Below are 24934 nucleotides of genomic sequence, written 5' to 3' on the forward strand. Positions count from 1 at the left end.
GAAGTACCGATACATGTTTCAATACTCTATCGATAGTCCAAAAAAGCCGGCTCTATCGATTGTAATCACATGTGTGAAGTGAAGAGTGTTTTGTTTATTTTTTTGTGGTGATTTAGTGAACTAATTTAAGCACAAACCCGAAAGTGGTAAGTCATCCGAAGGGAATAGCATCTTGCACTTGTACCATGGAAATGCACGGTCCCACTTGAAAAGTTCTGAGCAACTGATTTGCATTGTGTTTACATTGTGATTGAGTGCAGTGTTCAATCACAACCCAAAGGACATTCCCAAGAACTGTACAACGAATTTAAGAAAATGTGCATATCAAATGCCAGTAAATGTTTATAAATAAGTGCGTTTGTTCATGATAGTTCACTAGATATAAATACAAAATAATATCAAATACAAATGGTATGACTTCATAGTTGAATCGAATGAAATTCAGCGGCGAAACTTAGGCTCTAAATGCATAAATAAGTGTACTTAAATTCAACGTCAGCAAAACGTTAGGTACAGGCCTCATCTCAGCTCCACACACAACTAATACTAGCTCTAGGTAAATCGGGCAAAGCCTCTGTCCAGAGGCCACGCTCAATTACTCGCCTCGTCGGTGTCCACATCCGATATATCTTTGAGCTTCGTATTGCTATTGGCGGTGTTTCCGTTCTTAATGTTATTTAACCTTTCGTTCTCCTCTGCCGCCTTCTGAAAGTTCTGCTGCAGTGTTTTTGGGTCTACCACAAGAATCGGTGTAGCGCCATCACCGAGATGCTCGCTCTGATTCTGATACTGTTCCCGCGAGATGCTGCGTGTGAAGGAGAAGCGCAGCGACTTGGTTCTCGTCAGCTTCTTCTTGATGGGCGGCTTGCCGGCCACAGGTGCCGCCGGCTCTGAGCTGGTGCGCTCTGCTTCTGGTGAGGCTGGGGCAGAACTGATCTCCAGCTGATTGTCGCGCAGAATCTCCTCCGCAAAGCACTTGATTTGGCTCCAGGCATCTAGGATATCCTTCTCGCAGGCATGCTCATAGGTGACACAGAAGCGGATTACGTAGCGGCCATTGAATTTGGCCGGCGTCATGTGCATTTTCCCCGAATGATTGATCATGGCCAGCAGCGTGTGATTGGGCTCGTCGCCAGTTCTGCAGAGAATACAAAAAATAAGGAGATTTTATAAGAAACGCTTGTGGAAGGGCTCAGTTTTCTCAACACACCTCATGCGGAAGCAGACCAGACCCAAGTGGACATCATTGCGCACCTCAAAGCGATCGTCCTTTCGCACCAGCATCTCAAACTTCTTGGCCAGGGCCATGTGGTTGCGTATGTACTCCTGCAGACCCTTTACGCCGTATATGCGGAACACAAACCAGAGTTTCAGGGCACGGAAACGTCGGCTCAGCGGTATGCCATAATGTCTGTAGTCCACGCCGCTCATGTGCTCGTGCCTGAGGTAGAGCGGATTCACATTGAGCGCACTCTTGAGATTCATCACGTCGCGCACCCATAAGGCAGAGGCATCGAAGTTGGTGAGGAGCAGCTTGTTGGGATTCGTGTTGAACGAGTCGGCGTATTCCAGGCCAGCTGAGAATACGCGCATCTCGGGCAGAATGAAGGAGTTGCCAGCATAGGCGCCATCCACATGCAGCCAAATGCTGGACACCTGTCGGCAGACCTTGCCGATCTCTGTGATGTCATCGAAGGCACAGCCTCCCGTGGTGCCCACCGTGGCCACCACAAAGAAGGGCGTCAGGCCAGCGTTGACATCGTTTTGTATGGCCTGCTTGAGCAGATCCACGCGCATGCGTCCATGCACATCAGCGTCGATGATGCGCAGCTTGACCAGCGCCATTTTGGTGGCCTTCTCCACGCAGGAGTGCGCCTCGCGGCTGGCATAGGCAATCAGGTTGGGCAGGAAGACGCTGTCGTGCACTGTGGTCTGACCCTTCAGCTCGTTGATGGCTCGAGCACGCGCCGTGATCAGCGAGACGAGCACACACTCGGAGGCAGAGCCCTGAAGGGCTCCCCCGCCAGTGCTGCCGGGCGCATCCGAAATGAAGGCCTTGGGCAGACCCAGGGCCTTGGCATACCAGTTCATGACAATCGTTTCCAGCTCGGCGGCTGCCGGACAGCTGGCCCAACTGAAGCCGATCGATCCAATGGCACTGCTCAGCATGTCCCCCAGGACGGAGGGGAACGAATTGCCCGAGGGGAAGTAGGCAAAAAACTTTGGATGGTTCCAGTGCACGACGCCCGGCATGATTTTCTGCTCAAAGTCCTCGAGCACATCTTTGAATGATTCCGGCGATTGTGGTGCGTCCGCTGTGGGATAAACAAAAAGGTTGCCTGGAGTCAGTCGGTGGTGCCTACTAAATATTTCTTTTATCACCTATAAAGACTAGCAGCAGCAGCGGACCAGCAGATCGGCATCAATATTTATGGTAGATTTGTTATTTTTGGCAGTGAGTAGAATGATCAACAAGTAAGCCCCATACATCTGTACATACATCTACAAGTAGTTGGTACGAGTATAAGGCCGAAGGTGTGTGTTTGCGTATGCATAATTAATTGATTTGTTTAGTTGAACCCGGCGTTGAATTGCGGCGTCCATTCGTCCATTCGGGTGTAAATATTTAACTTAACAAACTGCGCGGAATTCGCCTGAAATCTCCCTGCGCTAACACCGAATTCGGCCTGCCTGCCTGCCTGCCTGCCTGCCACAGCCTGCCAACTTCATCGAAGACGGCTGCTGAGTGTGTGCCCCAATTATGCTCCACGCCCGCGCCTCTTATTGTGGAGGTATGTGGTAGTACCCAATGTACGTGGGTGTGTGGGATGGCTGGGGATTTTCGAATAGTTTATATTCGTACATTATTCAGATGCCTTTGCCGAGCAGAGCAATTAGTCAACATGATTTAACAACAAGTTTTTGGCTTTCGAGAGTGATTTCTGTTTGGCGTTTCGACTTTCTTTAATTATTTTGTGCGAAGCGAAATATGTTTTTTTCTTCAGATTCATTGCCAATTTATTTAGGAATAGTTTGCTAATTACTGTATACGATTTATCACTTGCTCTATAAATAAGAATTTCCTTCGCACATGCAAAGAAGAAACTCGTCCACAAAACTGTTTAGCGTAAACCAAATACTATTGATAGTTGATGGAATATTATCCATGAAGGATCAAACTCCTTGTTTTTCCTGCTTACCTGGGAGTAGTTTTTTCAGGTAACCCGGATCCAATGTTGGTGCCACATCGCGCTCTTCTATATTGGTGCTGTATTGGCATATATAATCGATCACTTCCTTGCCGTATTTGCGAAAATCTTCCACATTCATTTTAGTAATTTGATTAACACTTTTTCTCTTGTTAACAATGTTTGCACCTTTTTGTTTGTCGTTCTCCTTTTGCGTGTATGTACGACTATTTCTTTGGTGGTTAACGAAACAAAATTCAGGAACACACAAACTTTTCTCGATCACTGTACTATCCCGTTATCACGTGCGTGCTTGCTCGCTGCAGCTTCGACTTTTTCCTTTGCGCGAATGACTTGAACACCGAGGCTGCAGTCGTCTTTATATAGAAACTGTACTACGGGGAGGCTTCGTGTGGCGCTCGCATCGTCGTTTACTCTCGGCTCTTGTCTGTGCGTTCTCTCGATCTCTCTCTCTGTCGTTTACCTGTGTGTAAGGTGTTCGCCATGGTAGCACTTCTATTGACGTTCACTATCTCGTGATCACTCTCAAATTACTTGCACGGAGATTTCAGCTTGGTCGATCGGTTGGCTGGGAAACCCGCTTTGGTCATTATGCCGCCTTCTTTCTTTGAGCGCTCTCGCAGTCGCTACCAGCCGAACACCTCAGCAGCGCTTTAGCTTTTGCTTAGTACAAAAAAAAGTCCCTGGCGTGAAAGGGTTTTCAGTTGTTGCCATAATTATTTGGTGAGTGATACGCCATTTGCCATATAATTACGCTCATTAACGAAAACTGATCGTGTACGAATTGGTATTTATCTTTAATTGCATGTTTGTTGCAAACTACAAATAGTTAACAACTTAGAAGTGAGAAATAGTGGCATATCTTTATCTGATTTTGCCATTTCTTTATTTATTTCTTGCCTACCTCAATACCCTCGTCTGTCTCACACACTGGCGTTGAAGTTTATGATTTTTAAATAGCTTTTAATCGTGTTGGAGCTGCTTTTATTGGAGCCGAAACTGAATTAATTTTGTGGCTTTGGGTTTAGGGGAACTTTTGGTCTGTCAGAACTGCCAAAATATAGAAAAAAGGCACGTGCAAATTGCCATTTCAGGAATAGAAAAGAAATACGCTCTTCCCTTTTGATCACTGGACAGTGTCCAAAACTTTCCATCGATCGTTCTCTTGGGCAAGCATCAAACATTGGTGGGGAATCACTCAAAGTACTTGCTCAAAAAAAGTGGCAAGTAATTGTCCAAATATTGAACAAATCTGTTAACGAAAAGGGGTATGGCCAGCGCAGGTGTTGCATGTGGCATGACGAATCCCCGGCAACAGTACCAGCTTGTGACGTAGCCGTGAAGAAAGCTCATTGTTTCGCGGAATCTCCTGCTAGGTGGAACATGAAAACGGCAAATAACCAAATAAATAAATATTGCTAAACGAATTTTAGTTCGTGGTGCAGGCCAGCGAGTGGGCGTGAATGATTATGAGTGTGGGAGTGGGTGAATGGGTAGAAATTAATGAATGGATTTCCCTGTCATGAGGCGGAACAATGCACAAGCGCACTTGCTGGCCACCAGTGGCAGGTGGTAGTTACCCGTTCTGCTAGTTCTCGTCCTTGTTGAATTTAGAATATGAATTTATTTAATAAAATATAATAAATCAAGTAAATATGAAAACCCTAGACAAAACACATATAATTAATAACAGATACAAATATATTTTAAGAGATTTAATCAATCAACAAATATTGGTAAATATATTCCAGTTTAAGTCCTGGTAGTCAGCACAGTAAGCACTTACTTGGGGTTGTCAGCAGTAGATTCGCCTCTAAATTATTATGAGTGTTAATTGATGTAGAGGAAGCGCTTATTAAACGTTTACCCTTTATTATATTTAGTGGTGTGTGAAAAAATATATCCATGAGGATGCACAAACCACATTTCAGGCACAATCTTCCTCTGTCTCTCAGAACTCCAAGCCCAAGCATGCCACGATGGTGATTCATATGTCGCACGCGTCGTCTTGACAAGCTTCAGATCGAAGCGATTAAGAGAGCCGAAGGAAGACGGTCTCTGAGCGGGGAGCGAGACACCATGACTTGACGTATTTCGAAGCTTTGCCTAAACTTTCATTCACCGCGACAGCGCCAGTGGCAGTGGCAGTGCCAGCTCCAGATGACGTCGTGCGTCTAAATATAAAAATATATTCAGTTTACGCGGTCACACTTGAAAATGCTTGAGGGCCATTGCCATCATCCATCCATCCGCCTTCTGTCTCACACTACGTGCGACTTGGGATGTCTCTTTGGAATTGGAGTCTCGGCTAACGCTTTTGGTGTTTGGCTACCCCGGTGCCCATGCCCATTAATTATGACAGTTGGCACAGCCAAACACGAACCATCCCATGATCGTCTCCGCTTCTCTTGAAAATTGAATAAACTGTTGTTGCTTTTGGAGCACACGCTTGGCAACAGCTGACGGATGTTGCATAAATTTCGGCCATCGATCGATGGACTCTTCTATATATTTTTGGCAATTTCGTTTGTTTGCATTGTGGCCCCATCATACCTTAGGCATTTCATTCATTCTGATTCGCCTATGAATGCTAATTTGTTGTTGTCATCATTGAAATGCAAAAAGGTTTAGCGGCGCTCTTGATTGATGTTAAATGTTGGACAGGTAGCAGATCGTTGGGTTTACTGGGGGAGTGAACTTTACGGATAGTACGGAGAGTCTGCGGCTTTTGAATTTCATGATCTGGCGTTTAACGTCGGAGGGTAATTAATGTTTTAACTGGTTTTATTTTTAACCTGACTTTGTTTTGATTGGAAATAAATTCTCCATCCGTTTGGCTTATCAAATTCTGTCTGTAAATTGTGCTCGACTGCCATGCGCCTTATATTTTGGTAAATTGCAAATAAATTTATTTCCTTCACATCCGTTTATCTAAGTGGATATCACACACAGGTATCTATTGGTGTACAGCACCTTGGAGAGTGTCTATGCAAAGGGTACGGACCAGCAGAAGTTGGGCTTCCAAAATGCCTACGACAAGGTTATTCGGGACATGATCAAGAACTGGGAGTCCCCCATTGCATACTTGGAAAGTGTGGGCTGCATAACAGACGAATTCAAAGACACATCGGTAATCAAGCCCGGTCTAGATGCCATAAAGGATTACATGGAGACCAAGAAACGGCATAGGAAAATGAAACGCTATGGAAATCTATTCAGCAACAAACCGCGAGAGACGCATGCGATGAACCAATTGGACATAATGCTGGACAAGATAAAGCCAAAGGATGTTCGCAGCATAAACAGCAATCATAGTTTTGGGATATATCCCAATATCGCACATCTGATGGCCACTCAAGACGAACAGGAGCGACAGCTGTTGGAGATGAAGCAACGCTGGCTGCCGTTGCCCGTGAGTCGGTTGAAGCAAGAACAGGCAGAGACTGCACCAAAGCCGCCAGTCCGTAGATTCGACACAATGCTGAAGCAGATGATGATGCAGGCAAGTCCTCAAATGAAACAGAAGGAACAAGCGCACACCTTTGAGTCGAAGCCAAACGCCGAAGATGGGCCGCAACTAACACCAAAGCTAAAGAGTGGCAGTGCGTACGGAGCGGAGAGCATTCCCAATCTACTGGCAGTTGACAAACTCGACACGAACCTGGGCCAATCCAGTCGAGCGGAGGAGGAGGCAGTGGCCGGCACCCAATCGAAGGATGTGGAGGCGCCCAGCTATCTGAATTGGGATATTGAGAAGAAACAATTCAACCAATACTCGCCCGTTGCCAAGGAGGCCTATGTGAACAAGCTGGTCAAAATGTTTGTGGAGAAGGACAAGCAGCGGGAGCACCAACGCAAATTGTACACCGCCTCACCGCCCTAACAGAACCCCAAAAATCGTTCTCTCATATTTGTTTGTTTTCGTTCTCTGTGGCGTTCTCTGAGTCATGGTCCATTTAGTGCCCAGCCCATCCACTCATATTCATATGAATCCATGACGATCCGCCAATCCTACGTCACTGCTATGGCATCAGCAAGAACTTTCAGTATGTTTATCACAGGATAAAATTGTGTTTACCACGTACGAGTTTTCGTTCATCTTTTGTTCATTTTACTAGCTGTCAGTGGGCATCTTCCAGACAGATTAGAGACAGTGACACACATCCGTGAAAAGCAGGAGCAGCTCTTGAATAAATATATTTATCTTAGAAATTAATAGAAATTACCTTTCTTAGCAGAGCTTTATTCCTTTCCATCCCCATTGTGGCCCAACATAATAACATAATTTAAAGGAAATGTTTTTTGCCATTCATTAACAAGAAAGTTTTATTTGGTTGTGCCTCAACTTAGGATACGCTCGGATTAGAGGGGAGATCGAGAGAAGCTTTGGGGAATTATGGAATTGATGTTGTAAAATTGTCTAGAATTGAATTCAACTAAGCGCCAGGGATAAGTAGGCGCAGATACTCGTAATATTTGTATTTCTTTATATGCATAGAGACCGTTTGTGGCTACATTCTTAGTTGGGATTATCGCGAGTGGAAGAGGCCTTGCGCATGACCATGGGCGACTTGCGTGGGGACTTCTGCTCCTGCTGAACATTCACAAGTTCCTGTTCATTCTCTGGTGAGGGCGACGACCCAGCGCCTGAGTTGCGGCGCGACGAAGAGTGACGCACATTGGTGTCCAGGTGTCGGAAGCTGCAACATGGTAGATACAAACCCAATAAGATGGAGTCAAAGAGGCTTCATGTGTAACCCACCGCAAGGAGACATTGTTGCCCTTGTCCTCGTTGTTGCCGCTGTTGAAGAGGAAGGCCAGCGGCCAGGATATCCACGAATTGTGATCCACGGAGCTCTGTGTGCGTATGATCGGTGCATTGCCGCGACTCACCACCGGCGATGGCAACTCCATGGACAGCTTCGGCGTGCCGGCCTTGTTGATGGCTGGATTGTAGATCTTCGGATCGCTGACCATCCGCACGAAGAACGAACGCTTCTGGGCCAGCGTGTCCTGCTTCTTCCGGTTGATGATCTCGGACAGCTCGTCGTGCTGCTCCTTCTCCAGCAGCTCGTTGGCAAAGTCCACAATAATGTCCCAGGCATAGTCAATGTCCTCGGCCGTCGCATTCTGGGCCACGGCACAGAATCGTATGATATACCGATCGTTGACACTGGCCGGCACCATGTGCAGCTTGCCCGATTCGTTGATGATGCTCAGTAGCTTTTCGTTGAGTTTATCGCTGCCCTTCAAGCGGAAGCAGACCAAGCCAAGCTGCGGACAACGGGGGGATTAGCTACCAATGGAATAGCAGTTGAAGCTATGCCCTAGAAATGCCCTGCTCTAGGTTTAATCTTTCAACAATCACGTGGGAAGATTGCACAACCCGAAAATGCACCTGCAGTTACGCAGCTCATTGCCCAACCAAATTGAATTTTGCCAGCATCGGAAGTATCCCTCAGCTAGTAGCTGCCTGGCTGGATGAATCACTTGTGTGGTGCGTGGCCTGTCTTGAAACAATTTGCCATGGCAATTATGCCAAAACACTTCAATGGCCCACAGCGAACAGAAAGAAATCAAATCACATACGGAATTTGGCGTGCTGTTCCGCACGTTTGCAGTATTCCCAATTTGCTTTGGATTTTGTGTTGCGACCGCGAACAAGTTCATGGATTGTTTGGTGCTCAGGGCAGACAACGTTTGGGCACTTAGATTTGCGTCACTGGCAAATCAATTTCTAAATTTCGACTGGGCATTACATGAGCGCCAAACCTTTGGTCTCCCACCAGCACACACACCCACCGGACACAAAATCCCAGACAAAGCCCACACACAAATTGTTGGCACACACAAAGAGCTTTGAACCCTGAGCATGATTAATTACGAGTACTTTGAAAGCGAATCGAAGAAAGAAAATAAAGCGAAAGCCCAACCGATTGTAACTCACCTTGACTTGATTACAGATCTCGAAGCGTTTATCTTTGAGCACCAGCTCCTCAAAGCGCTTGGCCAACTTGATATGGTGTCGTATGTAGTGCTGCAGCCCAGAAATGCCATAGGATCGCAGCACAAACCTGCAAGGAACATGGAGCATGGATGCCAAGAATAATAATTAAATGACAAAACTGATGTAGGATCCGACAGGAAGATACATAAGCCAAAGATGTACCTAAAAATCTTCGTGTTGATTCATCTCATTTTGGTTTTGGCTGGACAAACCTTTGGACTGTGTCAAGATTTGTCTTCAATGTTTTTACAACTAAATCGCAAGCAAATAATGAACGAGGTGACAGGCAAAACATGGCCAAAAGTAAGGCCTAAACAAGACACAAGCCAGCGAGCGGCACACACTCCAGGCCAATCGACAGAAATCAATTCAGTTTTTGACAATAGTCAACAAACACTCATTCACACACTTGACTCTCGAGTGGGTATTTCGGGGGGTGTTCGGGGTTCGGGTACCAATAATGATGATGATGATGATGATTTGTTTTTTGCTCACATACCAAAGTTTCAGCGAACGAAAACGGCGACTGAGTGGAACTCCCCAATGACGATAGTCGATGGCCGCATCCGAGTAGCCGTGCTTCAGGTACAGCGGATCCACGACCAGAGCTGATGTCAGACGGATGCGATCCCTCACCCACAGCGTCGAGCAGTCGAAGTTGGTCAGCAGCCACTTGTTGGGGTTCGTGTTGAATGAGTCGGCGTATTCGATGCCCTGCAGAGCGGATATTCCAGAACATAGCCTCAGCCTCAGGATTGGATGGGAACGGAACTCACCTTCAGGAGGGGCTTTAGCTCCGGGCAGATGAAGCTGTTGCCCGCATAGGCGGCATCCACGTGCAGCCAGACGCCGGGAAAGCGCTGCAGCTGCTTGCCGATCTCCGGCAGATTGTCGAACGCACAGGAGCCGGTAGTGCCCAGGGTGGTGGACACAAAGAAGGGCACCAGGCCCTGCAATTCGTCCTCCTCCATGGCCTCGTAGATCGTCTGTCCGCGCAGGCTGGCGTGCTCGTCCGGCTCGAGGATGCGCAACTTGACGAAGCAAATCATGGCCGCCTTCTCCACGCAGCTGTGCGCCTCCTTGGAGCAGTAGGCCATCAGCTTGCAGAGCAGGTGGCCCTCCTCCACGAACGGATGCTGGGCCTTAAGCCGTTTCAGGGCCTGTGCCCTGGCCGCCAGCATCGTGACCAGCACACACTCCGAGGCGGATGTCTGTGTCGATCACAGGCAGACACTCAGAATGGGAATGGGAATACTTAGAATAAATCACGGGCTTACCTGAATGACTCCGCCGCCCGTGCTGCCCTCCTTGAGGGCGAGGAAATGGTCCGGCAAACCAATCGCCTTGCCCAGCCAGTCCAGCACAATCGTCTCCAGTTCGGTGCAGGCGGGGCTGGCGGCCCAGGAGAAGCCAATGCAGCCAATGCCGTCGCCCAGCATATCGCCCAGGATCGAGGGGAACGAGTTTCCGGCCGGGAAGTAGGCGTGAAATCTGGGATGCTGCCAGTGCGTCACCCCGGGCATTATTTTATCCTCCACATCGCTCATGATCTGGTCCCAGTCCTCCGGCTCCTGCGGGGCCTCAGCTGTGTGCGAATCAGTCCAGAGCATCAAACAAACTCCCCCATGAAACAAATGTCTCGCTTACATGGCAACAGATGCCTCAAGTAGCCCGGCTCCACGCTGGGCGTAACCCGTCGCTCGTTCAGCGTTTCCAGATAAGTGCAAATGTACTCGACCATTTCCATGCCACGTTTTCGAAATTCGGTGCTATCCATCGTCGATCCTTTGGCTTCTGCGTTTGATTTTTCGAATTTTCCGCACGCTGCGCTTGTTATGGAAAATCGGCAATTAATTGTAGAGGCGTAGACGTGGGCGTGGGCGTGTTGAAACGGAATTTATTTCAAAATAAATTAATTTCTCAATATGTTAGAATATATTCGTATTTCAATTAATTCAACGACGGGAATTAACCAGCGGCAAACTAATTTAATTTTAATCAATTTGCACTTGGATTTCGATCCCTGAATATCCATTAAAATGTGTTGAGAGGCATTTTTGAGGACATTTTATACGATTTTATTCATTCTTATTTATCATTTATTCTCTTTCAATGCATTAAAAACTGAAAATTTAATAATTATTTTACACAAGTTCTTAGCCAGATAGTTTTTCTCCACTTCCACAGACCTAGTTGGGCACATTTTACATTGAACTTGATGAATGGAAACTATTGTTAGAATTGTGTTTATTTCAGCGTTGCTGTGCTGTGCATAAACTTTGTGGTTCTTTTTAATGTTTTTGGTTGATTTTTTGTATAAACAAATTTTGTGTTTTGTTTGTAATTAAACTGTGGCTTTGTCGCCCTTGGAATTAACACATTTTAGGTATTAGTTTTTTACACAAATATCACTTTGCCAGTGCCTTACTGATTTTCCGCTGACTTTGCCGCTTCTCCTGAACCGTTGGCCACGGCCTGCGCAATCAAAATGATCCTTGCTCTGCGGTTGGGCCAGGAGCTAAGCTCGGTTGGTGCCTCGGTTTTGCTGCCACGAACCGTGAAAGTGGGTGCCCGACTCTCGTGGCATGTCTAATGAATGCATACTTCAGTGGGTTGTGGGCTGGCAGCGTGGGTGTGTGGGGTGTGCGATTGAGATGGCAAATACATGAAATATTTGCTTCATTCATAGCTCGGCAATCCCCCATTCCCCACTCCCCCTATCTCGGCGCTGTGCGTGAAGATATGCAGAGGGTGCAGAAAAGAAGCTCCACGACGGCCCCATGTAAAGATGCAACCTTTGCGTATGGAATTGAATTTTCAACTATTAAATATTTAAGGACATATCATTTGCGCATCCCCACAGCCACAATTGGGTAGCCGTTCGTACAGTTAATTCAAAGTACGTGTTGTCAGACACACTCTTCCTCATCATCATCATCATCATCATCAGCAGCAGCAGCAGCAGCGGCATTGATAGGACATCGCCCATTGCCGTCAGCGGCTTCCCACTTGTGCTCGTCTCGGGTGAACCGTTTTATTAATAACTTCCGCACCAAATTGAATTATTGTTCAAAACGTACTTGATAGGAATGGCAGCGATGCGATGCGATGATGCCAGTGCCGGATGATGACGACGATGTCAATGGGACTGAGCCGGAGATGGAAGCAAGGAATTTTCAGGCATTCCTCCAGGAACATTCCATTCCCGTTCGTCTTGTCGTTTCCTTCCACTGTGCTTGTGGACGCTTTGTTCCTCATTTTCTGCTGCATTGAGCCTTGAGAGTCAATTGCTCCCGTTTCCTCTGTGTAGGACACGTGGCATTATCTCTAGCTCTGTGTTCTTGGGCGGCTGCTGCCTCTGCTCTGCTCTGCTCTGCTCTGGTTCTGGTAGCTGTGAGGGGATGGGAAAAGTTCATTAATAAACTTTCGCTGTTGCTGCTGCTGTCGAATTCAGCTGCAGCTTGCCACCACCCCGGCCTGCTCCTGCGCTAAAATGTTGTTTGGCCCCAGCCTCAACAAGTGGCATCATGCTCCTTTGGCCATCATCCCTTACTGGCCTCCTTTTGCTGGTCCCGCCACCGGGTTGGCTGTTGTCTAGTGCCCCGACACCAGCAGAATTCTATTTAATGGGAAAACGCTGACGCTACCGCTACCGCAGCCGCGAACATTTAATTGCTGTTGGAATGCTTTTTTATTGACTTTTACTTGAACTCCTCTTCAAAATGCATTTAGTCAAAGCAAGGGCACCCCTGGTCCTGCCAAGGGGTTTGACTTTCTGATTTGAGCAGAAAATTGCAACAAGTGGAAGCGGCAAGAGAACATTTCTCTTGTGTAAATGTTCTATTAGTTCTTGATTGTCACTTGTCTCTCCCCACTTGTAATTCTCTTTGGATTAAAATCTCTTTCCCTTTCCGATATGAATTGTAGGTAACATCGTTGTCTATCAAGCTGGTCCTGCGCTTTTTCTCTCTGCCTTCCTCTCCCTTTTTTTGTGTGTTTTTTGCCCTTGGTCTCTCTTGGCTCATAAACCAAGCAATTATTCAATTTACACGGACTGTACCATGGGCCATAGCTGCTCAGGACAGTTTACGATGAGTGGAGTGGTTCGCTGTCAGTGAGTTGGCAGTGCACTCGCCACAGATTGGTTATGCCAAGGTTATGCTTAAGGGCTTCCACTACACACTAATTATATTCCGGATCTCTCTTTTTCCTTTAGATCAACGAGCTACGCGTACACAGCCTCAAAATGATGCACTACCGCAAGGCGGAGAACGTTGAGCGGGAGTTGAGCAAAAGCGAATTGCCGTTTGATGATTGCATTACCAAGGATCTAAAGGATATTCTCTGGATGCAGGTTAGTAGATATTCCGACGGCCTAAATGTGCATTAATCCCGCTCCAAATTGCAGGTCAAAGGCGGCACCAAAGTGAGCAATGTGATTGAGTTTGCCCAGGCTGCGCTGAACAAGGGCGAACACCGCTCTCTGGTGTGGAGTGGCTCTGGCGGTGGAGTGGTCAAAACCATATCCTGCGCCGAGGTGCTTAAGCGCAGCCACCCCCTATACCAGGTGACCCGCATGGCCTACAACAGGTGAGTACCGTCCACCAGCCATTAAATAATTGTTGGCCGCGTTAATAGCAATTCTCATTAAAGTGTGGAGGAACACTGGAAGCCACAGATGGAGGGCCTCGAGGAAATCATTGTCAATCGCCAGATACCCACCCTACACATACTCATGAGCCTGGACGAGCTGCCCGAGAGCGTGCAGGGGTAAGAAAAGAGTCAAAGAATCCGGCTGCAAGAGTCTACAAATATCCGTTTGCATACAGAGTGCAGAAACCCAACACAACCAGCGACTATTGGCAGGATAATGGCACGCCTGCTCGTCCTCAGCACCGCCAACAGCAGCAAGGAGCTGCCGGTCGAGCCAATAAACGCCCCAGATTTGGACGCAACAAGCAGCAGCAAGGAAACCCGGAACGCAGCACAGAGCAGGTCCCTGTTCCTGTCCCAAGTCAAGCTCAATGATGGATATCCTGGATGGATATCCTAGTCTTTAACTGATCTAAACGCCTTGTATGCTTGGCTTATCCTTTGAAGGGATATGCACGATTAAAGTATAATTTATATTGACATTTATTACCAATCATCCACAATTGAAGATTCGAAGCAGCTCGGAAGATAAGCAAAGCTCTATGGCTACGATTTGTTTACGAATAGCCAAAAGCATTCGGGCGATGTGGATCTCTGTCTCCGGCCGCACGGTCACCTGGTCCAAGGTAGCGGAAATCCTGTTACAGAATTCCAAGCTCCAGAATGAATTGGCTGCCCGCAACAAATTACTCAGCCCGGTGGGCCTGCGTAAGCAATTTCCCTGACTCTCCACGGTCTAAATTGAAATGACCTGCTGCGGCATGGACAAGGAGGTATGCTTTGACCCCTGGGCACTGCTGATGAGTTTCTACAAGCAGACGCGTTTCTTTGGCGCCCAGTTGGCCAACGGAGAAGGGATTGGCTTGCAAGAGGCAGTTGCCTTTGTTCTGTGTGTGAATGTGAGTGAGCCTCCGAGCGAAATATCAATGCCTTGCCCATGGTCAGTGTGTCTATTGCACTTACAGCTATAAGCGGTTCCTGCATAATAAGGCGATCCAATGCATTTTGGTGCATTTCATTCAATAACTTAACATGGCATTCAACAGATGCCGGCGGTTGTTCGAGATTTTTCTGCACTGCATTTTGAGGGCATTCTCAGCACTCTGGACTTGTCGCCCCTGAGCTTCAATCGAATCGTGAAACAGCAGCCCACGTTCGAGGTTAATACAGTCTGAAGATTTTATAGATATCTTTTTGGTTGTGTGTATGTACGTTCTTTTATTGCAATTTTCTTGTTGTATATGTTATATGTTAATTTTTGTTGTTGTATAGTAAAGTTCACGTTTGTATTCACGTAAAGCATGGTTTTGTGTGTGTGTGTGTGTGTGTGTGCTGTCGAGAGGAATAGAGTTGAAGGAGGTTTTAGTCTTGGTTCGGCCACAGGAGTAACTACCCGTAATTTATTTAAAATAAAATAATCGTAATATAATTGTACGGAATAATTGCGGACTTAAGATCAGGTGTGGCTATCAAGGGAGCGGGGAAGGGTTGGGCCTGTTGTCATCTGGTTGGTTTTTGTATGCCTTTGTTGCTTAGTTTTCGTTATGTAGTGTGGCTTTATATATATTTGACGTTTAAACTACATACATACAAGATTTGCATTTGCATTTGCATTTTGAGTTGAATCCGATTTGTCGGGTTAAGCGAAAACAAATGTTCAAGCTATTAGTTAATATAAATAAATGTGTGTGTATGAGCGCGCCTACGCGTGTTTTTGTGTTTTTTGTTATATGAGAATGACTTTATTGCTGCCGCCTAAGCCTCGCTTTCGCCTGGTGCAGCGTTCTCTCCGTCGCTGATGGGCACAATCAGATTCTCCTTCGACATTAGATTGTATTTTGTGACGAAATGCGTAAACCGGTGGCATAGATACGTCTCTGCTTCGAACTCGTCGAAAATGCGACGATGGTGAAAGAAAGCATGCGAGAAGATGCGATAAACGCGTCGACACACCGACCCCAGCTTGGTCACCGACGACTCCTTAATGGAAACTCTGTGCAGACAAAGGAACCATTAATAATTTCGAATTGTGTTCTCAAGATAACTTTTCGGCGCCTACCTGCTTGGGAAATATTTGTTGCTGTTGAGCAGACAGGCAGCTCCGTCCAGTGTGTGACGAGTGTAGTCAATCGCTGGACACTCCTTTGGCGTCTTGTGGGCCGCACACAAGAATATCCACTGGTCGGTGGCCGTCATCTGAGTGCAAGTCGACGGCGAGCATTCCTTCTGCAAGCGCACAGCCAGCCCGTTCAATTCCATGCAAAATTGTCTCAAGTGCTCGTACTTCCACACCCCCTCGTCCTGGGCCTCTGGCATGGTCAATATAAGCTCGACATTGCTCGGATCTCGCTTGATCAGTTGTTGTATGTACTGCTGCACAGCCAGCGTGCTGTCCATCTCCTCCAGCGGCTCATCGGGCCAGCGACAGAAGTCCTAATCAAAAACGACAGGTTGTAGCTTTCGATATGATATGTGCCAGTGCGTGCTCACCTTTGATGTTGTACCAGGTCGGTTCCTACGCAATATTGTCGAGCCGTCAGCCATCTTCATGTTTCACCCTCCTTCGAACAGCGATGATCCACAACGCCTTTGCCTACGCCTGAGACGAGAAAATCAGTAGCAGGCCACACAAAGCAACTTTGATCCCGAAACACAGCTGCCTGCGTAATCGTTTCAGTTGTGAGGCTATCCTAGCTTTGTGCTCTAGGCTCTACGATTTAAATGGTCTTCTGTTTACACATCCCGATTCAATTAATTGTAATTTAAAAAACACTTCGCTTTGTGCGAGAAAATTTCATTCACAAACAGTGTGACCGCGGACTTGTCGATAAAGTATACCCGCCTGACTCTTAAAAATATACCGAAAATAAACCGCTGAAAATTTGATATTCGATTCAACATTACAAGCAAGTTGGGACTATAAGCTCTGAAAATATAAATGTATCCAATTGATGAACGGATTGGATTGTGGATTATGGATTCAACTGTTCGATTGTCAATAAAATCAGGACTAAACCAAGACGGCCAACAAAATGGTAGTTCTTTACATATAAACTACACGGTAACTAAACATTTTCTACATACCACCAACATGCATGTTCATGGAGTATGGACCCTACCTATACCCTAATTCCATTCCTTAGTGTACAATTATGTTTTTGAAGCTGCTTTGTTCGCCTGGTACTTTGTCTGAAAATTTTCCTGTTCCCTGTTTCCTGGCCGAAAACAGGAAAATTTTCAGACAAAGTACCAGGCGAACAGAAGTCAGCAGAAGGTTACTGGTTTCCATGTTTTTCACTGTGTCAAAATCTGGATGCTATGAAACCGAAATTCATTTTTCAGTCGCCAAGTAACTAAAATGAATTGCGGGTTCATAGCATCCAGCTTTTGACACAGTGAAAAAACAGAGATGAGTCCGCATTGACCAGGTACTTCAGTTTTGTGTTGAATATTATAAAAAGTTACTGCAAATTTTTAACTCAAAAAAGAGTTGTTTTCCGAACGAACACTAGAATTAGAACATCAGATCCAGATTCGTATATGGTAGTTCGCATCTTCAAAACGGGGTAGAAAAAGAATAGTTTTTTATCGGTATATTTATGGTACATTTCGAAAATGATTAAGTATCTTTCGGTATTTTTCCGAGGGCAAGTCACACCGAGCACCACTATCCGTCATCCATCACAACACAAAAACGTACAAGAATTGCGTATTAATTGTAAAATTACGAGATCATAGTTTAAAAGAAGTGTGATTTAAACCAACCAGCTGCAATCATGTCCTATGCATACTTGTTCAAATACATTATCATTGGCGATACTGGTGAGTTGGGCAGTAGACCTGAATATCCTCCCATATAGTGGAAAAACTTGACATTTGCACAAAATTGTGTGGCAATTAAACAACAAAACAAAGGTAGAACGGTAAACTGCGCAGTGTGCTCGGGGTCAAGACCCCAAGATTCCATCTATGAAGATCTGATGCATTGACAGTGGCTGTGCTGCCCAGCTCCAGCTGCCACATGAAAATATCCAAGGAGTCGGGCAGCCAAAGGAAAAATCAATAAAGCCATAACAACGGTAGAGGCATAGAGGCAGGCGGGCGTTTACTGTGCACGAAGTTAACAGTATGCGGGGGTTGTAGCACAGGGGGGCCACAGCCACAGCCCACACATTGAAAACCCTGCTGCTGACTCAACCAACAACCCCCACTGGTTGAGAGATTTTGCCAAAGAGTCGGTTGCCCCCCGCCCCAGAGGGCTGCCTGCCATTCGCTTATCAGTGCGGATTACACATTTCAGGATATCTACCAGCTGTTGTCGGTTATTCTTCTGCATCGCGGAAGTTCAGGATCCAGATGCAGACTTTAATATTTATAGTACCGAAATAAATATGGCGAAAACTTCAACACAAAGGCTAATTGCTAAAAACTTTCCCTCTTTGCCAATTAACTTTTCTTCGTTTTTTCAGGCGTCGGAAAATCATGTCTGCTGCTGCAGTTCACGGACAAGCGCTTTCAGCCAGTGCACGATCTGACAATTGGAGTGGAGTTTGGAGCACGCATGATCACCATTGATGGCAAACAGATCAAGCTGCAAATCTGGGACACAGCAGGCCAAGAGGCTTTCAGGTGAAAGATCAATATTCCGTATTCGTTATGCAATGTGATGTGACATCATTTTTGGCATTAAACAGATCAATCACCCGCTCGTATTATCGTGGTGCTGCTGGGGCATTGCTGGTGTACGACATCACAAGGCGTGAGACCTTCAACCATCTGACCACATGGCTGGAGGATGCGCGTCAGCACTCGAACTCAAACATGGTGATCATGCTCATTGGCAACAAGAGCGATCTGGACTCGAGGCGTGAGGTGAAAAAGGAGGAGGGCGAGGCATTTGCACGTGAGCATGGACTGGTCTTCATGGAGACATCAGCGCGCACAGCGGCCAATGTGGAGGAGGCCTTTATCAACACCGCCAAAGAGATTTACGAGAAGATACAGGAAGGAGTGTTCGATATAAACAATGAGGTAAATGAGCACGGCCTTCGGCATTTGTATTCATCTACAATCCACACATTCTAAACACGTGTTTTCCACAGGCGAACGGCATTAAAATCGGCCAACAGCATTCCCCCACAAACCCCTCGCTGCCTGGATCTGGCGGTGCAGCTGGTGCTGCAAACAGTGGCTGCTGCTAGGAGTAAGCGGCAGGTGCCTGCCAGCAAAACCTTGGGGATAGACGTAGCCGCTTCTGTAAAAGCTACTCTAGGGAATAACTAATAGAAGGTACTAGCTGAGACACAGATATCTTGTTTTCTAACTTCAAAAGTAAACTAACCACAGGAAAATCAAATAGCAAACAAAAAACACTAAGCGTAATGTTAAAATCATTCAAATTCAACAGCAAACTCTTACTACACTTCAGCTACGTTTTAATGAAAACAAAAAACAAACTAGACACAAAAAACCAAAACGAGAGAATCGAAACAAATAAACCAAAACAGATAACATATAACATTTGTATGCGTAAATGTGTGTCGTATCGTGCGTGATTTCTAAATTTTATAAACTTTAACAAGACATGCAAATATATAAATGTTTTATGTATGTTTTTTGTGTACTATATTTAAATTAGTTTGCTAGTTATTATCCTTGTGTAAGGTCAGATCAGAGATGCATAGTTATACATTGGGGTCTAGCCGACAAAATGATGTGTTATTATAGAGACATGCTGAAAATATGTGAATTTCTCTCATTGTGATTTGTTTTCAGTGAGGCCCTGCCACGCCGCGCCACGCCCCCATTTTGCAATGGGTGTCTGCCCACTCCCATCTACATACTACATAATGATATGCATATTTTTTATATATTTCCTTTTCAACGCATTTGCTTTCTTTCGATTTTGTTGTGCAATAATCGGCTTTACATTAATAAGTTTAGACAAAAACGAAAGATAACATAATATCCAAACACGTGTGAGCTGAAAGGAAGTTATTTAACATCCATCAAAATGGGATAAATGTAAACGTAAATGCTGCGATTCAATGATCAATTTAGTATTCTACGAGGTTTACAAACATACATATATACAGACATACATACATATATTAAATTAAAGGCGAAACACAGAAGAAAAACGAAAAATATACAACTTTAAACGTAAATCAAATTATTTATAATATTTGTATTTGCCCAAAACCCAATGCGGAATCATGAATATACATAATAAATATTTAAAAAACAACATCAATCGCGGGAATTTACCTTGGCCTGAATCTGAAAATATAAATGCATAAATGTACTAGTAAATGGTGTCATTAAATAATTATTTATTTCATGTAAATATTTTATAATTGCAATTTACTTGTATGTGTGTGTGTGTGTGTGTGTGTGTGTATGTACATATTTGCTAGAGTTCGAAAACAACAATAACTACGCTATAGTATAGGTCCTGCTGGTCTGCCTTTTACTCTCTTCTAAATTGAAGTGTGCCTATGTTTAAAAGAAAACTAACTAGATTTCAGTGTGCTTCCTCGTGAGTTTACTCTCCGTTTCTATAAATATGTATTTTGTTTTTGTTTCAATAATACTTGAACTTTATATTCATTTGGATTTCCAAGCAAGACAAGACCTTGTCGACTCTACTCGTATGTGTTGTGGTTTATAATTTTAGAACAATTCAATAAATTTCTAATGGTATAAAAACGCATTCAAAAATGTTTAATATTTATGCTGAATTGATTTTGTTGTGGATCAGGATCTCTCCATCATAGCCTTGAAATATATTTACTGTTTATATAGTCGATTGGTGTCAAGTTTTAATGTTAGTTTGAAGACAAATGCGCCAAAGACTTACGAGTAGTATTATGAGTTTTTATGTCGATTGGAAATTGTCGTTTGTTATTGCATACGTTACTTATGTAGATTGGTTGCTTTTGTTGATTATTGAGTGTTCTTTTATTAAGGTTAATGTAATCAATATTCGTACGAAAGTTAAGGCAATTAAATCTAGGCAATATGTTGGTATACATTTCTTTTTGTTTTTTTACCATTATAAAGAAGACAATTGAGGGGGACCCGTTTGCACCTGGCAGTGATGCACTGCATTGATATTGATTGAAAATTGAACATTTTGTCTAGACGTGATTACAACTGGCTCGATTAGTAGTTGCCCTATTGCGGCTATAGTTTTATGTATGTAAGTATATATAAGGTGTATATATCTATATATATTATGTATGTTTTGTATGGTGTATAGCTAGAACTATTTTTCAAGTCAATCATTGGGCTTACATGCTAGACAATCTTATGAAATAGGCTTAGTTTCAGTTACAATTCTGCTCGGATTTTATGGCTGCAAGACCATTTGACATAAGAAACTCGATAACATTTAATGCTAATGCTTTTTGTTTTAGGCTACAGCTTATCAGATTTGAAGTACCTAGAGCAGTCAAGGTCCTGGCCGAGGCTCAGGCCCAGTCCGCCTTCGGATCATGTCTAATTCATAAATCTAGTGTAAAAGTTGAGCTTTTTTAGTCTCTGAGACATCACTATCACTCTCCTTAGGTGCTTTCTTCTCACAGAACTCGATCATATACGAGCAGACGCCGGAGAGTGCTATAAATATGCCCGCATAGTAGAAGGAGTCGTCCCATCTAAATGAAATGGCAATAAGAAACAAATTAGTCATGGATTGATTTAGCTACAAAATGCATTCAACTTTTATCTACATACCTTCCCACAGACTCGTATATAAGCCCCGCTATGGGTGGCCCGGCTATCATGCCCACACCCTGCACCAGCAGCACCAGACCGTAGGCACATGTGAAATCATCCAAATCAACAATACTGACCAGTATGCTGGGCGTAAACGAAAACGAGCTGGCGAAGGTAAACCCGAAGATCACGCACATGGTCAATAGACCATTGTAGCTGGTCATTAGCATCGGCATAAAGAACACAGAGGCTCCGCACACTGTCAACAAAATACAAGAAGATTGATTGAGAAATGATCTCTTGATCAAAGCATTCAACTTACCCAGCATGCAGAGGGAGTAGCATATGTTGATATTCATCCAGGGCTGGTCGCCCACATAGCCCAGTCCTATCATGCCCACCGTTTGGGCAATGCCAATAGCTGATATCAGAACGGCACTCACATTCACATCGTAGTTATATTGCTTCATGTAGTCGGGCAAATACAGATATGGGATGATAAACCTGCGGAACGTGCCCCAAAACGGAGATTAGAAGCGTTATCAGAAAAGGGTTTTCTTTGAACTAATTTTCAACCAGTATCCTTATCGAGATGTCACATTTATGCTCTGAATATGGAGTAGTTCAAATCCATGCGTGAACCATCTGTGATCTCATCGATAATATTGATCTTGGGAGTGCTCTTCATATATTTTTATTGCTGATCCATTTGTTGCTCATTCATTGTATAACAACAACATTTTGAACAACTGCCAAAAAGTGCTTTGCGACATCTGCTGGCAACTGTACAATTATGGCGCATTCATCTAAGTATTAATTTTAGCATTTTGCTCTCCTTCGCGCTCTGCGCAGATTCCGAGGCCTTTGCTAATCGGTAGGCTAGGGTAGCGTATGGTTGAGTACTTACCAAATGAACAGAAACAGTGTCGAGAGGTTGAAGAGGGCGAACTTCAGGTCGAGAAACATTGAGAAATCAAAGACGGACTTCATTGTATCCACGAAGCTTTCGTACCAGGTCTGTGGAAAGGGAAAACACACGGAGAACCAAACTTTTCTTTAGGGTTTTCTTTTTCTTCTTGTAAATAGAATAGTAGGCAATACGGAAGCCTAAACGGCACCTTATCAGGCGTATAGTACGATGCTTTTATAGTCCAATTATGTACAACGTACAAATATAGAGAGAGAGTGAGTGAGCACGAGTGAGCGCTGATAACTCTCAATAAGTAGCTGAGGCCTTTGGCTGGCTGTTGTCATGCCAAAGCCCGCTGATAAGGGAGAACCAGGGAATGAGACTACTTACATCTTCCTCTTCCTTGGCGATGGTGGTCATCGAGTTGCGGTAGATGTTGGGGCAGGAGGACGCCCGCAGCCGGTAGCGGTGCGTGTTGAGCATGGCCCCGCGGTAGTGTATGGAATTGCGATGGATCCGCATGTCCTTGAGGAAGTTGGAGTTGCGAATCGAAATGTTGCGGCGCAGATTCGAGCGGTACTGGCTGGGCTTCTTCGACCTGGACAGTCGGCGGATGCCCGTGATGCTGTCGAGACGGGCGCGACGCAGGGCCACCTCGTTGTTGGCCGTCTGTTCGCGTCCCGGGATGGCTATCACAGTGGGGCCGGGTCGTCGGCCATGGTCCAGCAGGGCGAATGTCTCGTCTTTGTAGTAGCAGTGCATGTCCTCGCTGAGGATGTCCACCGAGTTGTGGCGCAGACCATTCACCTTCAGGTTGGAGATAGACGGAGTCGTGTGCTTGGCCATGAAGAGATTTTCGTTGAGCGAGTACCGGGAGCTGGCGTGCTTCTGGGTAAGATAGCCCTCGTCCGAGGAGCGTACCGAGCCGATGGGACTTGAGCGCTTCTCCGACGGCGACAGGGTCTCGATGGAGGCTAGATAGCTCTTCTTGGCCGCTTCCATGGCCTCCTGCGCTATTCCGCCCATGAGGGTGTCGTCCGGCGAGCCAATGATGGCCGTAGACGGAGGATATCCACCCGCTCCCGACGACATGGACAGCAGATTCTCACGCGACGGCGCCTCCACACCCTCCTTGTGCCTGAGGGAACGCCGACTCAGGCTCTTCACCTCACATATGCTGTCCAGCTCCTGGATGCTCAGAAATGTCGGCAGAAACATCTCGCTGCGATAACGCTTGAGGCTCGTGTCCAAGGGATCGTCAATTTGCTGGTTGGCTTCCGTGTTGTTCTTCGTCACAAGGCTGTCCAGGACAGCCTCCTTGGTGATGCCCGTGTCCAGCAGCTTCTTGATCTCCTCCAGGCACACGCTCGAGTTGGAGAAGGTGGTCACGCTCTGGGAGCGACTCTCCAGGCGGTTCTCCTCGATCAGCCAGTCGGGGTCCCGCATCAGGGCGCCGCAGACACAGGCATTCAGCATGGTGCCACCAAGGATGAGCGTGGCTCCTCGCCACCCGTACGACTCGATGAGGTATGAGGTGAGACGGGCGTACACAAACGTTCCGATGCCCGTGCCCGAGGCTCCGATGCCGGTGGCAAAGGTCCGCTTCTTGTCAAACCAGAAGGCAATGGAGACGACGGCAGTGACATAGCCAATGCCCAGTCCCAGGCCCGAGATAATTCCAAACGTCACCATCAGCATCTCGATGGAGTTGCAGAAGGCGGACATGGCGAACCCCACAGCGGACACAAAGCCCCCTATGATGGTCATCTTGCGGCATCCGTACTTGTCCACCAGATTCGACCAGATGGGCCCCATCAGCAGGGGAACGGAGAAGAACAGTGACGAGATCCAGGCCGTCTTCGAGGTGGACTGCCCAAAGTACTCCAGCAGCTCCGCATTGATCAGGCCAAAGGAGAAGGACAGACCATCCGCTATCAGGGAGACCACCAGGGAGGCGAACACCACCACCCAGCCGTAGCCGCCGTCGGGCATCTTCGGGGTCTTCTTCTCCGTCGAACTGGAGTCTATCGAGTCGCCCGACTCGTTTGATATCAGCCGCTTGCGCTTCTTCACCTGGCTTCCGTTCATCAGGCAGGTGAGGTTCCCCTCCCCGTCGATGGCTATGATGCTCGTGCGCACCACACGACTGTGTCCGGCCTCGTCGGCCAGCTCCTCCGCTGACAGATTGCAGAACGTCACCTCCGGGAACAGGTCGTGCTTGATGGCACGGTTCAGTGGTGTATTGGTCGGGGCCGGCACCGGGCTCTCTGGCAGCACTTGATAGGCTCCCCCATTCTGCTGGCTGTTGTTGTTGGCCGCCTCCGCGCTGTTATTGTTGGAGGAGACGCTGGGAGCCGTCGTGGGCTTGGCCATGATTGGGCCTCGATAAGTGCTACTTAAGTGTTTCGGTTTTGGTATTTGTTTTTGGACTAATTT

General features: G+C 46.1%; 7 protein-coding genes across 11 annotated transcripts; 3 read left to right on the forward strand and 4 right to left on the reverse strand.

Annotated features, from left to right (window-relative positions):
- Positions 1–36: 36 nt before the first annotated feature.
- LOC117892414 (ribonuclease P protein subunit p25-like protein) lies at positions 37–14355 on the forward strand. 2 transcript variants are annotated; one of them, XM_034798646.1, is made up of 6 exons: positions 140–146; positions 7048–7055; positions 13450–13570; positions 13625–13806; positions 13870–13986; positions 14046–14355. In XM_034798646.1, exons 3-6 carry the CDS (start codon positions 13463–13465, stop codon positions 14242–14244), a joined length of 606 nt encoding a protein of 201 aa, XP_034654537.1. In that variant the 5' UTR covers positions 140–146; positions 7048–7055; positions 13450–13462; the 3' UTR covers positions 14245–14355. The 2 variants fall into 2 exon arrangements, with proteins under 2 accessions (XP_034654536.1, XP_034654537.1); XM_034798645.1 differs by lacking the exon at positions 7048–7055 and having other exon boundaries at positions 37–146; positions 13433–13570.
- Positions 307–3550, reverse strand: LOC117892409 (aromatic-L-amino-acid decarboxylase). The gene is made up of 3 exons (XM_034798639.1): positions 3201–3550; positions 1211–2315; positions 307–1138 (listed from the first exon to the last, which is right to left on the reverse strand). The coding sequence occupies exons 1-3, from the start codon at positions 3328–3330 to the stop codon at positions 592–594; spliced, it is 1782 nt and encodes a 593-aa protein (XP_034654530.1). The 5' UTR covers positions 3331–3550; the 3' UTR covers positions 307–591.
- On the forward strand, positions 6012–7129 carry LOC117892411. Its single transcript, XM_034798641.1, has 2 exons — positions 6012–6100; positions 6162–7129. The coding sequence occupies exons 1-2, from the start codon at positions 6084–6086 to the stop codon at positions 7090–7092; spliced, it is 948 nt and encodes a 315-aa protein (XP_034654532.1). The 5' UTR covers positions 6012–6083; the 3' UTR covers positions 7093–7129.
- On the reverse strand, positions 7541–11701 carry LOC117892407 (tyrosine decarboxylase). 3 transcript variants are annotated; one of them, XM_034798635.1, is made up of 8 exons: positions 11645–11701; positions 10864–11045; positions 10494–10801; positions 9993–10427; positions 9716–9930; positions 9157–9283; positions 7972–8483; positions 7729–7909 (listed from the first exon to the last, which is right to left on the reverse strand). In XM_034798635.1, exons 2-8 carry the CDS (start codon positions 10991–10993, stop codon positions 7729–7731), a joined length of 1908 nt encoding a protein of 635 aa, XP_034654526.1. In that variant the 5' UTR covers positions 10994–11045; positions 11645–11701. The 3 variants fall into 3 exon arrangements, with proteins under 3 accessions (XP_034654528.1, XP_034654526.1, XP_034654527.1); XM_034798636.1 differs by having other exon boundaries at positions 10864–11040; positions 11645–11687; XM_034798637.1 differs by lacking the exon at positions 11645–11701 and having other exon boundaries at positions 7541–7909; positions 10864–10993.
- Positions 14356–15580: 1225 nt separating the features above from the next.
- On the reverse strand, positions 15581–16674 carry LOC117891065 (MOB kinase activator-like 4). The gene is made up of 3 exons (XM_034796238.1): positions 16360–16674; positions 15929–16302; positions 15581–15862 (listed from the first exon to the last, which is right to left on the reverse strand). Exons 1-3 carry the CDS (start codon positions 16417–16419, stop codon positions 15625–15627), a joined length of 672 nt encoding a protein of 223 aa, XP_034652129.1. The 5' UTR covers positions 16420–16674; the 3' UTR covers positions 15581–15624.
- Positions 16675–17534: 860 nt separating this feature from the next.
- On the forward strand, positions 17535–19998 carry LOC117891066 (ras-related protein Rab-2A). Of its 2 annotated transcripts, XR_004648611.1 has the most exons (5): positions 17535–17691; positions 18339–18498; positions 18564–18900; positions 18972–19158; positions 19645–19998. XR_004648611.1 is itself a non-coding variant. In XM_034796239.1 (4 exons), exons 1-4 carry the CDS (start codon positions 17646–17648, stop codon positions 19068–19070), a joined length of 642 nt encoding a protein of 213 aa, XP_034652130.1. In that variant the 5' UTR covers positions 17535–17645; the 3' UTR covers positions 19071–19998. The 2 variants fall into 2 exon arrangements, 1 of the variants encoding a protein (XP_034652130.1); XM_034796239.1 differs by having other exon boundaries at positions 18972–19998.
- Positions 19999–20447: 449 nt separating this feature from the next.
- On the reverse strand, positions 20448–24907 carry LOC117891060. Its single transcript, XM_034796232.1, has 5 exons — positions 22889–24907; positions 22496–22605; positions 21911–22092; positions 21607–21847; positions 20448–21527 (listed from the first exon to the last, which is right to left on the reverse strand). Exons 1-5 carry the CDS (start codon positions 24869–24871, stop codon positions 21383–21385), a joined length of 2661 nt encoding a protein of 886 aa, XP_034652123.1. The 5' UTR covers positions 24872–24907; the 3' UTR covers positions 20448–21382.
- Positions 24908–24934: the final 27 nt, after the last annotated feature.

Source organism: Drosophila subobscura, chromosome E (genome assembly GCF_008121235.1).
Source record: "Drosophila subobscura isolate 14011-0131.10 chromosome E, UCBerk_Dsub_1.0, whole genome shotgun sequence".
NCBI classification, from domain to species: domain Eukaryota; kingdom Metazoa; phylum Arthropoda; class Insecta; order Diptera; family Drosophilidae; genus Drosophila; species Drosophila subobscura.